This window comes from Perna viridis, chromosome 14 (assembly GCF_037379345.1).
Source record: "Perna viridis isolate PV_CMFRI_1.1 ecotype Kerala chromosome 14, ASM3737934v1, whole genome shotgun sequence".
In the NCBI taxonomy this organism is placed as follows: Eukaryota; Metazoa; Mollusca; class Bivalvia; order Mytilida; family Mytilidae; genus Perna; species Perna viridis.
Genome location: NC_142458.1, coordinates 12311472 through 12324736, shown reverse-complemented (window position 1 = coordinate 12324736; position 13265 = coordinate 12311472). Strand labels below are relative to the sequence as shown.

At 32.0% G+C, this 13265-nt stretch overlaps 2 protein-coding genes across 4 annotated transcripts in view; both read right to left on the bottom strand.

Annotated features, from left to right (window-relative positions):
- The window catches only part of LOC148598227 (uncharacterized), a 70912-nt gene that overhangs the window by 11730 nt on the left and 45917 nt on the right, over positions 1 to 13265 (bottom strand). The gene's annotated exons all lie outside the window — the stretch shown is intronic.
- On the bottom strand, positions 4615 to 9964 carry LOC148598229 (uncharacterized). The gene is made up of 5 exons (XM_088562032.1): positions 9824 to 9964; positions 9440 to 9547; positions 6442 to 6479; positions 5340 to 5517; positions 4615 to 4661 (listed from the first exon to the last, which is right to left on the bottom strand). Exons 1-5 carry the CDS (start codon positions 9903 to 9905, stop codon positions 4615 to 4617), a joined length of 453 nt encoding a protein of 150 aa, XP_088418158.1. The 5' UTR covers positions 9906 to 9964.

Genomic DNA, 13265 nt, shown 5'->3' with positions numbered 1-13265 from the left:
AATTTATGTGTTTGCTGGCATTTTATTTTGAAATAATCTAATATGTTCGATAATGGATAGATCTTTTTTATAAACACACTTCAAGACTTATTTGGATTGAAATTACCTGAAGGAGGTTATAGTAGAAAAGTAAAAGATGGCCAAATGACAATTAAGGATATGATAACAGAGCAGAGGTCTCCGGTTTGGGAAAACTCTTCAGTCTTGCAATATAATTATATAAGAACGAAAACGTCGGGCCAAGATTAATTATGCTCTGAAACTAAAAGCGTTTGAACGTATATTTTTTTTTCGGCAGTGTTTTTGGCTCACCCGTCTCATATTGGCTATATAAAGTCATTTAAAGTATAAAATGAATACAAGCCGTCAAAATATATAATACCAATTAATATGTCATAATGTTCGTGCAACATATAGCTTCACAGTTTGTGCCGACGAACCCCCGTGAACAAGAACAATCATACGAGAAATCAGTAAGGAACGCGGGGACATGTGATAATGAATACATAGTGATCATATTACAAAATAATATGCCATGAAGTTATAATTCACATGACGGTGTACAATAACAGTTCGTGCAACATATAATTTCATAGCTCGTGCTAAAAAATCCTTGTAAACAAGAACGGTTATAAATGGAAACAGCGACGCAAGAACCGTTGTTCATACAACGGATCATCTACACAAGGTGTTACTTAAAGGAGCGAAAATCAATTTAGTTTCCTTTAACGTATATCATATAATATTATTTAAAGTTGAATGAAATGAATGAAGATATTCACGACAAAAATCATCGACGAATGATGTGTCCTGTCGCAGAAGGCTTTTAGAGACAATATTATGAGACGGAAAGTAAATATGTCCAAAAAAAACCCGAAAACAAAGTCGTATTTTTTCCCCAGATAAAAAAAATATATCATTTCTCCATCTAAGGATTGTTTTCCATTTTTGAGCCATATATGCGATAAAATACACCATCTCATTAGAAAGCGTGCTTCAAATCAAATTGAATGAAAAGACAACGCATTGCAGGTGCACCATATACCTTCACAATTTCTTCCAAAGAACCCCGGTGAACAAGAGCAGTTATATGTTGAATCGATTACAAAACAAGACCCGTTGTTCATACATGGATCACTGGAACATGGTGTTACTACAATAATTAAATTAAAAATGCACGAATTGTTTGATGTTAAGGATTCAAAACATAAATTTGAAGAAAGTACGATTGTTCACAGAATTAATTTCCCGTTTCTTTCGTTTATCTTGTTTGACGATTATTTACATTTTATGAGGGACAAAGCGACAAAAGTGCTGACCAGTTTCTTTAAAACGACAACGAAAAAGCAACCAAAATAGTGAAACAAAAATGTTTACCGAAAAAACGCCAGTGATTAATTGTCTGTAAATAATCAAAATGAGGTTTTTCCATAAAAAGTGCTGAGCTATTCAAATAAAGACACGAATTAGTTTTGCAAGTAATAATGGGGTAATTCAAGGCTACACAGGATGTTAAACATTTCGTAACTGTAAAACGAAAATTAAATTGGCGTCATCACAATTGATATTTTAATATTTGTATCAAAGTACGCGCCATTGATGACGTAGAAAAAGATCAAATAAAGATATAACGAAACACTCAAAAGATCGAAATTTTAGTACACTTGTTCCTGTTATATGATTATTAGTATGTATTTGATGTATTTATGAGTACGAACGTATGGCCTTCATGTTGCACGATAAATGTGCACATTTTCAGTTTATGCATTTGTGTACTTGCATATAGCATAAATGCCTTTTTTTATGTCTTTAATATTCATGATGCATGGTTTCACCAACTTTGAATTATCTTTAAACAGTTATCAATATTTAAAGTTGAGGACGGTTCAACGTTCATATCCAAGTCTAGCTTTCATAATCTTTAAAATTTGATAAAATTTGTTCTTAATTATCCATATTATATTACAGAAAATAAGTAATATGCAAATTATCCTGCGGTATGTCAATACTAATCAAGTGTTGCCTTCGGGTGTTCTATTGCCATACAATGTTGCTCTAAAGAGACATAAAATTATTATAATAAACAATGCAAGATTTACCTTAAACTAAATAGATGATTTAAGTCTCTTTGACATTCAAACTTGCTCTGAGTTATGCCAATAAAGACAGGTATTGGTTGTGTAAGTCATAATTGGGTAATTCAAAGCTGTACAGGAGATAAATTCTTAAAACATACTCAAAATTTTCTTAAAAATTAAAACATTGCTCTATAAAAAAGTTACAGTTGAATATAATGTGCACCATGTACCTTCACAGTTTGTCCCTAAGAACCCCGGTGAACAAGAACAGTTATAAGATGAATCGGTTACGGAGCAAGAACCGTTGTTCGTACACGGATCACTAGAACATGGTGTTACTACAATAATTACATTAAAAATGCACGAATTCTTTGATGTTAAGGATTCAAAACATAAATTTGAAGAAAGTACGATTGTTCACAGAATTAATTTCCCGTTTCTTTCGTTTATCTTGTATGACGATTATTTACATTTTATGAGGGACAAAGCAACAAAAGTGCTGACTAGTTTCTTTAAAACGACAACGAAAAAGCAACCAAAATAGTGAAACAAAAATGTTTACCGAAAAAACGCCAGTGATTAATTGTCTGTAAATAATCAAAATGAGGTTTTTCCATAAAAAGTGCATACAATACATTGAATGTGCAACATGTACCTTCGCAAAAAGATCCCGAGAACCCATGAGGACATGAACATTTATATATTGAATCGGTTACGGAACAAGAACCGTTGTTCATACACGGGCCAGAGGAGCATGGTGTAACTAAAATGATTATGAACTTGCTTAAAATATGAACAGAATAAAAGAAGAGATGGTAAAAGCATTCAATAGCCTAATTCACAAAATGTAAAAATATAAATAATTGGAATAATCTGGTAAAATTTGTCAAGACACGTTATCTTCTTAACAAACAAAAAAAAACGTTTTGACCACATGGTATTAAATCAAAACAGAAAATTACTTGAAAATACAACTTCGATTCCTATATTTTCCATTATGTTAACAAAACCAAATAATACTTATTAATAAAATACAATCAAAACAGTCCAGTAATGGTGTTAAATATTAAAAAGAAAATGGAGTTTTGGGACTTAAATTTTCTGGTGGATTCAAGCTTTTCCTTTTCGTTTCAATCTGAGCTTTTAATCCCCTTTGAAATTGACGACTCGTTCTGCTTCTATTTCGGATTTATTGTACGCATAGCTTTCACCTTGTTTTGGTATAAATCAATAACAAATGTTCATATACTGTTAACTCAAGGAAAACAGATAAGGCTGAACATGAAATCGCAATATATGCTTCAAATATTTTTTTTCACACTTGATATAAAGGGTTTTGATTATTATGATTTTTGCTGGTGCAAGATACACTTTCACAATATGTGCCCAGGAATCCAGGGGACAAGAACAGTTCCAAGTTGAATCGGTTACGGAACAAGTACCATTGTTCATATACGGATCACTTGTGCAGGGTGTAACAGGGAGTATGGAAATGAATGTTCTCATAAGTTTCGGTTCCTTCAGGAAAATACTTGAAATTTACCACACAAGTCTTGCTTTGATAGTCTTTGAAATTTGATAAAATTTGTTTTTAATTATCCATTTTATATTACAGAAAATAAGTATTATGCAAATTGCCCTGCGGTATGTCAATACTAATCAAGTGTTGCATTCAGGTGTTTTATTGCCATACAATGTTGCTCTAAAGAGACACAAAAAATATCATAATAAACAAGGCAGGATATACCTTAAACTCAATACATGATTTAAGTCTACTTGACCTTTAAACTTGTACTGAGCTATTCAAATAAAGACACGAATTAGTTTTGCAAGTAATAATGGGGTAATTCAAAGCTACACAGGATGTTAAACATTTCGTAACTGTAAAACGAAAATTAAATTGGCGTCATCACAATTGATATTTTAATATTTGTATCAAAGTACGCGCCATTGATGACGTAGAAAAAGATCAAATAAAGATATAACGAAACACTCAAAAGATCGAAATTTTAGTACACTTGTTCCTGTTATATGATTATTAGTATGTATTTGATGTATTTATGAGTACGAACGTATGGCCTTCATGTTGCACGATAAATGTGCACATTTTCAGTTTATGCATTTGTGTGTTTATTTGAAAATACTTCCAGCACTTAGCTGCGATACATGAAGTCACAAGAAAAGGTCGGATTAACATTAGATTAAATCAAGCATCTCCGAGACTAAAAGAGGTATGGTCTTATGCTTCTGCAGCAACTTTAAGGTTTTCACCTGTCTCATATTGGCAATAACTAATAATGTACTTGCATATAGCATAAATGCCTTTTTTTGATGTCTTTAATATTCATGATGCATGGTTTCACCAACTTTGAATTATCTTTAAACAGTTATCAATATTTAAAGTTGAGGACGGTTCAACGTTCATATCCAAGTCTAGCTTTCATAATCTTTAAAATTTGATAAAATTTGTTTTTAATTATCCATATTATATTACAGAAAATAAGTAATATGCAAATTACCCTGCGGTATGTCAATACTAATCAAGTGTTGCCTTCGGGTGTTCTATTGCCATACAATGTTGCTCTAAAGAGACATAAAATTATTATAATAAACAATGCAAGATTTACCTTAAACTAAATAGATGATTTAAGTCTCTTTGACATTCAAACTTGCTCTGAGTTATGCCAATAAAGACAGGTATTGGTTGTGTAAGTCATAATTGGGTAATTCAAAGCTGTACAGGAGATAAATTCTTAAAACATACTCAAAATTTTCTTAAAAATTAAAACATTGCTCTATAAAAAAGTTACAGTTGAATATAATGTGCACCATGTACCTTCACAGTTTGTCCCTAAGAACCCCGGTGAACAAGAACAGTTATAAGATGAATCGGTTACGGAGCAAGAACCGTTGTTCATACACGGATCACTAGAACATGGTGTTACTACAATAATTACATTAAAAATGCACGAATTGTTTGATGTTAAGGATTCAAAACATAAATTTGAAGAAAGTACGATTGTTCACAGAATTAATTTCCCGTTTCTTTCGTTTATCTTGTTTGACGATTATTTACATTTTATGAGAGACAAAGCGACAAAAGTGCTGACCAGTTTCTTTAAAAGGATAACGAAAAAGCAACCAAAATATTGAAACAAAAAGGTTTACCGAAAAAACGCCAGTGATTAATTGTCTGTAATTAATCAAAATGAGGTTTTTCCATAAAAAGTGCATACAATACATTGAATGTGCAACATGTACCTTCGCAAAAAGATCCCGAGAACCCATGAGGACATGAACAATTATATATTGAATCGGTTACGGAACAAGAACCTTTGCTCATACACGGGCCAGAGGAGCATGGTGTAACTAAAATGATTATGAACTTGCTTAAGATATGAACAGAATAAAAGAAGAGATGGTAAAAGCATTCAATAGCCTAATTCACAAAATGTAAAAATATAAATAATTGGAATAATCTGGTAAAATTTGTCAAGACACGTTATCTTTTTAACAAAAAAAAAACGTTTTGATCACATGGTATTAAATCAAAACAGAAAATTACTTGAAAAAACTTCGATTCCTACATTTTCCATTATGTTAACAAACCCAAATAATACTTATTAATAAAATACAATCAAAACAGTCCAGTAATGGTGTTAAATATTAAAAAGAAAATGGAGTTTTGGGACTTAAATTTTCTGGTGGATTCAAGCTTTTCCTTTTCGTTTCAATCTGAGCTTTTAATCCCCTTTGAAATTGACGACTCGTTCTGCTTCTATTTCGGATTTATTGTACGCATAGCTTTCACCTTGTTTTGGTATAAATCAATAACAAATGTTCATATACTGTTAACGCAAGGAAAACAGGTAAGGCTGAACATGAAATCGCAATATATGCTTCAAATATTTTTTTTTTCACACTTGATATAAAGGGTTTTGATTATTATGATTTTTGCTGGTGCAAGATACACTTTCACAATATGTGCCCAGGAATCCAGGGGACAAGAACAGTTCCAAGTTGAATCGGTTACGGAACAAGTACCATTGTTCATATACGGATCACTTGTGCAGGGTGTAACAGGGAGTATGGAAATGAATGTTCTCATAAGTTTCGGTTCCTTCAGGAAAATACTTGAAATTTACCACACAAGTCTTGCTTTGATAGTCTTTAAAATTTGATAAAATTTGTTTTTAATTATCCATTTTATATTACAGAAAATAAGTAATATGCAAATTGCCCTGCGGTATGTCAATACTAATCAAGTGTTGCATTCAGATGTTTTATTGCCATACAATGTTGCTCTAAAGAGACACAAAAAATATCATAATAAACAAGGCAGGATATACCTTAAACTCAATACATGATTTAAGTCTGCTTGACCTTTAAACTTGTACTGAGCTATTCAAATAAAGACACGAATTAGTTTTGCAAGTAATAATGGGGTAATTCAAAGCTACACAGGATGTAAAACATTTCGTAACTGTAAAACGAAAATTAAATTGGCGTCATCACAATTGATATTTTAATATTTGTATCAAAGTACGCGCCATTGATGACGTAGAAAAAGATCAAATAAAGATATAACGAAACACTCAAAAGATCGAAATTTTAGTACACTTGTTCCTGTTTTATGATTATTAGTATGTATTTGATGTATTTATGAGTACGAACATATGGCCTTCATGTTGCACGATAAATGTGCATATTTTCAGTTTATGCATTTGTGTGCCTTCCAGCACCTAACTGCGATACATGAAGTCACAAGAAAAGGTCAGATTAACATTATATTAAATCAACCATCTCCGAGACTAAAAGAGGTATGGTCTTATGCTTCTGCAGCAACTTTAAGGTTTTGGCCTGTCTCATATTGGCAATAACTAATAACGTACTTGCATATTGCATAAATGCCTTTGAAACTTAGATATGTGTAGAAAAGGTTTTTTTTTATGTCTTTAATATTCATGATGCATGGTTTCACCAACTTTGAATTATCTTTAAACAGTTATCAATATTTAAAGTTGAGGACGGTTCAACGTTCATATCCAAGTCTAGCTTTCATAATCTTTAAAATTTGATAAAATTTGTTTTTAATTATCCATATTATATTACAGAAAATAAGTAATATGCAAATTGCCCTGCGGTATGTCAATACTAATCAAGTGTTGCCTTCGGGTGTTCTATTGCCGTACAATGTTGCTCTAAAGAGACACAAAATTATTATAATAAACAATGCAAGATTTACCTTAAACTAAATAGATGATTTAAGTCTCTTTGACATTCAAACTTGCTCTGAGCTATGCCAATAAAGACAGGTATTGGTTGTGTAAGTCATAATTGGGTAATTCAAAGCTGTACAGGATGTTAAACACTTCATACATGTAAAACGAAAATTAAATTGGCGTCATCACAATTGATATTTTATTATTTGAATCAAGGTATGCGCCGTTTATGACTTGGCAAATGATCAAATAAAAAAAATAATGGAACACACACACAAAATCGAAATGTTAATATTTTTTTTCGTTTTATGATTATTAGTATATATTTGATGACAAATTCGTGAGTATGAACATATGGCCTTCATGCGATACGATAAACGTGCACATTTTCAGTTCACATTTGTGTGCGTTCATTTGCAGTTACTTCCAATACCTAGCTGCGATACACGAAGTCACAAAAAAAGTCGGATCAACATTAGATTAAATCAAGTAGCTCCGAGATTAAAAGGGGATATGGTGGTCTTATGCTTCTGATTTCAGGTGTATTTGACCTTCCAATTTGCACTCAGCTATATAAAGACCATCACTGGTTTTGCGAGTTATAACTTATAATAGATGAACAGAAATGTCACTCAATTGAATCAGAAACATTTTAAAAAACAAAACTAAATGAATGACATCAAATGAACTACAGATAAAAATGTACGTCATCAAATTATATGACCTTTTGTGACATTGGGTAACTCAGCCATACAAAATGTTACACTGTTCCTCATTGTAAATAGAAAACAAACTTTGCGTCATCACAATTGAACGATTTGTAGTCGAATCAGGTACAGGTTGTGTATGAGGGTACCCCATTACAAACAAAACTGACGATGGAGCCAAAAAGATCTTTATTTTAGTAAATTAACCCCCGTTTTATTATTATTAGTGAATACAAATGAAAAGCTCTCATGTTGCATTATATAAACAATATATAACGAAGAGGGTGATAGAGTAGTTTGTTATTCCGAGAAAATAGTTGTCAACCCGGGCGTAGCCGAGGATGACAATATATTTTCAAGGGATGACAAACTTTATTTCCAGAAAATTCATGTGTTTGCTGGCATTTCATTTTGAAATAATTTAATATGTTCGATAGTGTATAGATCTTTTTTATAAACACACTTCAAGACTTATTTGGATTGAAATTATCTGAAGGAGGTTATAGTATAAAAGTAAATGATTGCCAAATGACAATTAAGGATATGATAACAGAGCAGAGGTCTCCGGTTTGGGAACACTCTTCAGTCTTGCAATATAATTATATAAGAGCGAAAACGTCGGGCCAAGAACAATTATGCTCTGAAACTAAAATCGTTTGAACGTATATTTTTTTTTCGGCAGTGTTTTTGGCTCACCCGTCTCATATTGGCTATATAAAGTCATTTAAAGTATAAAATGAATACAAGTCGTCAAAATATATAATACCAATTAATATGTCATAATGTTCGTGCAACATATAGCTTCACAGTTTGTGCCGACGAACCCCAGTGAACAAGAAACAATCATACGAGAAATCAGTAAGGAACGCGAGGACACGTGATGATGAATACAAAGTGATCATATTACAAAATAATATGCCATGAAGTTATAATTCACATGACGGTGTACAATAACAGTTCGTGCAACATATAATTTCATAGCTCATGCTAAAAAATCCCTGTAAACAAGAACAGTTATAAATGGAAACAGCGACGCAAGAACCGTTGTTCATACAACGGATCATCTACACAAGGTGTAACTTAAAGGAGTAAAAATCAATTTAGTTTCCTTTAACGTATATCATATAATATTATTTAAAGTTGAATGAAATGAATGAAGATATTCACGACAAAAATCATCGACGAATGATGTGTCCTGTCGCAGAAGGCTTTTAGAGACAATATTATGAGACGGAAAGTAAATATGTAAAAAAAAAAACCGAAAACAAAGTCGTATTTTTTCCCCAAATCAAAAAAAAATATATCATTTCTCCATCTAAGGATTGTTTTCCATTTTTGAGCCATATATGCGATAAAATACACCATCTCATTAGAAAGCGTACTTCAAATCAAATTGAATGAAAAGACAATGCATTGCAGGTGCACCATATACTTTCACAATTTGTTCCAAAGAACCCCGGTGAACAAGAGCAGTTATATGTTGAATCGATTACAAAACAAGACCCGTTGTTCATACATGGATCACTCGAGCAAGGTGTAACTACAAAGATTAAGATTTTTTTTAAATTAATTTGGAATGAAGTTTAAAGGCTTATGAAAATAACCAGTGTGTAGTTCATTCAATGAATGTTTTGTCAAATGCTTTTATATAAATTATTGAAGTTATATGATTTAAATAGATTTTGTTATGCAAAATAAATTAAAAACACAATGTAACCACGGGAGATAAATTCTTAAAACATACTCAAAATTTTCTTAAAAATTAAAACATTGCTCTATAAAAAAGTTACAGTTGAATATAATGTGCACCATGTACCTTCACAGTTTGTCCCTAAGAACCCCGGTGAACAAGAACAGTTATAAGATGAATCGGTTACGGAGCAAGAACCGTTGTTCATACACGGATCACTGGAACATGGCGTTACTACAATAATTAAATTAAAAATGCACGAATTGTTTGATGTTAAGGATTCAAAACATAAATTTGAAGAAAGTACGATTGTTCACAGAATTTATTTCCCGTTTCTTTCGTTTATCTTGTTTGACGATTATTTACATTTTATGAGGGACAAAGCGACAAAAGTGCTGACCAGTTTCTTTAAAACGACAACGAAAAAGCAACCGAAATAGTGAAACAAAAATGTTTACCGAAAAAACGCCAGTGATTAATTGTCTGTAATTAATCAAAATGAGGTTTTTCCATAAAAAGTGCATACAATACATTGAATGTGCAACATGTACCTTCGCAAAAAGATCCCGAGAACCCATGAGGACATGAACAATTATATATTGAATCGGTTACGGAACAAGAACCGTTGTTCATACACGGGTCAGAGGAGCATGGTGTAACTAAAATGATTATGAACTTGCTTAAAATATGAACAGAATAAAAGAAGAGATGGTAAAAGCATTCAATAGCCTAATTCACAAAATGTAAAAATATAAATAATTGGAATAATCTGGTAAAATTTGTCAAGACACGTTATCTTTTTAACAAACAAACAAAAAAACGTTTTGACCACATGGTATTAAATCAAAACAGAAAATTACTTGAAAATACAACTTCGATTCCTATATTTTCCATTATGTTAACAAAACCAAATAATACTTATTAATAAAATACAATCAAAACAGTCCAGTAATGGTGTTAAATATTAAAAAGAAAATGGAGTTTTGGGACTTAAATTTTCTGGTGGATTCAAGCTTTTCCTTTTCGTTTCAATCTGAGCTTTTAATCCCCTTTGAAATTGACGACTCGTTCTGCTTCTATTTCGGATTTATTGTACCCATAGCTTTCACCTTGTTTTGGTATAAATCAATAACAAATGTTCATATACTGTTAACGCAAGGAAAACAGATAAGGCTGAACATGAAATCGCAATATATGCTTCAAATATTTTTTTTTCACACTTGATATAAAGGGTTTTGATTATTATGATTTTTGCTGGTGCAAGATACACTTTCACAATATGTGCCCAGGAATCCAGGGGACAAGAACAGTTCCAAGTTGAATCGGTTACGGAACAAGTACCATTGTTCATATACGGATCACTTGTGCAGGGTGTAACAGGGAGTATGGAAATGAATGTTCTCATAAGTTTCGGTTCCTTCAGGAAAATACTTGAAATTTACCACACAAGTCTTGCTTTGATAGTCTTTAAAATTTGATAAAATTTGTTTTTAATTATCCATTTTATATTACAGAAAATAAGTATTATGCAAATTGCCCTGCGGTATGTCAAAACTAATCAAGTGTTGCATTCAGGTGTTTTATTGCCATACAATGTTGCTCTAAAGAGACACAAAAAAATCATAATAGACAAGGCAGGATATACCTTAAACTCAATACATGATTGAAGTCTACTTGGCCTTTAAACTTGTACTGAGCTATTCAAATAAAGACACGAATTAGTTTTGCAAGTAATAATGGGGTAATTCAAATTCAAAGCTACACAGGATGTTAAACATTTCGTAACTGTAAAACGAAAATTAAATTGGCGTCATCACAATTGATATTTTAATATTTGTATCAAAGTACGCGCCATTGATGACGTAGAAAAAGATCAAATAAAGATATAACGAAACACTCAAAAGATCGAAATTTTAGTACACTTGTTCCTGTTTTATGATTATTAGTATGTATTTGATGTATTTATGAGTACGAACGTATGGCGTTCATGTTGCACGATAAATGTGCACATTTTCAGTTTATGCATTTGTGTGTTTATTTGAAAATACTTCCAGCACTTAGCTGCGATACATGAAGTCACAAGAAAAGGTCGGATTAACATTAGATTAAATCAAGCATCTCCGAGACTAAAAGAGGTATGGTCTTATGCTTCTGCAGCAACTTTAAGGTTTTCACATGTCTCACATTGGCAATAACTAATAATGTACTTGCATATAGCATAAATGCCTTTTTTTGATGTCTTTAATATTCATGATGCATGGTTTCACCAACTTTGAATTATCTTTAAACAGTTATCAATATTTAAAGTTGAGGACGGTTCAACGTTCAATTCCATAATAAGTGAGGAGGAAAAGAAAAATATCGGGACAGGACAAAAAACGTTTGACTTCTTCTCCCTTCCTCTTAAAATTAGAGTACCTCCCCACTTAAATGATACAGAAACAGGCAATGAATTTCTGGTGCAAGATATATCTTCATAATTTGTCCCCGGGATTCCAGGTAGTCAGGAACACGTATAAGTTGAATCGGTTACGGAACAAGAACCGTTGTTCTTACACGGGTCACTCGAGCAGGGTGTAACTACAATAAGCAGGAAAATAAATGTTCTAATAAGTTTACGCACCTACGGGAAAATACATGAAATTTACCACACAAGTCTAGCTTTCATAGTTAATATTTAATAAAATTGGTTTATAATTATCCATTTTTTTACTGAAAATAAGTAATATGCAAATTGCTTTGCAGTATGGCAATACTAATCAAGTATTGCCTTCGGGTGTTCTATTGCCATACAATGTTGCTCTAAAGAGACACAAAATTATTATAATAAACAATGCAAGATTTACCTTAAACTAAATAGATGGTTTAAGTCTCTTTGACATTCAAACTTGCTCTGAGCTATGCCAATAAAGACAGGTATTGGTTGTGTAAGTCATAATTGGGTAATTCAAAGCTGTACAGGATGTTAAACACTTCATACATGTAAAACGAAAATTAAATTGGCGTCATCACAATTGATATTTTAGTATTTGAATCAAGGTACGCGCCGTTTATGACGTGGCAAATGATCAAATAAAAAAAATAATGGAACACACACACACAATCGAAATGTTAGTATTTTTTTTCGTTTTATGATTATTAGTATATATTTGATGACAAATTCATGAGTATGAACATATGGCCTTCATGCGATACGATAAACGTGCACATTTTCAGTTTACATTTGTGTGCGTTCATTTACAGTTACTTCCAATACCTAGCTGCGATACACGAAGTCACAAGAAAAAGTCGGATCAACATTAGATTAAATCAAGTAGCTCCGAGATTGAAAGGGGTATGGTCTTATGCTTCTGATTTCAGCTGTATTTGACCTTCCAATTTGCACTCAGCTATATAAAGACCATCACTGGTTTTGCGAGTTATAACTTATAATAGATGAACAGAAATGTCACTCAATTGAATCAGAAACACTTTAAAAACCAAAACTAAATGAATGACATCAAATGAACTACAGATAAAAATGTACGTCATCAAATTCTATGACCTTTTGTGACATTGGGTAACTCAG

What these genes read in the sequence shown, in the direction of transcription:
- LOC148598229 (XM_088562032.1), bottom strand. Translation starts at nt 9,905, where the DNA reads ATGAACAACGGTTCTTGCTCCGTAACCGATTCATCTTATAACTGTTCT. An exon ending in CTTAGGGACAAACTGTGAAG is followed by an intron (nt 9,548 to 9,823) that starts GTACATGGTGCA and finishes TAATCTTTGTAG; the next exon opens with TTACACCTTGCTCGAGTGAT. An exon ending in GTCAAGCAGACTTAAATCAT is followed by an intron (nt 5,518 to 6,441) that starts GTATTGAGTTTA and finishes TTTGTGAATTAG; the next exon opens with GCTATTGAATGCTTTTACCA.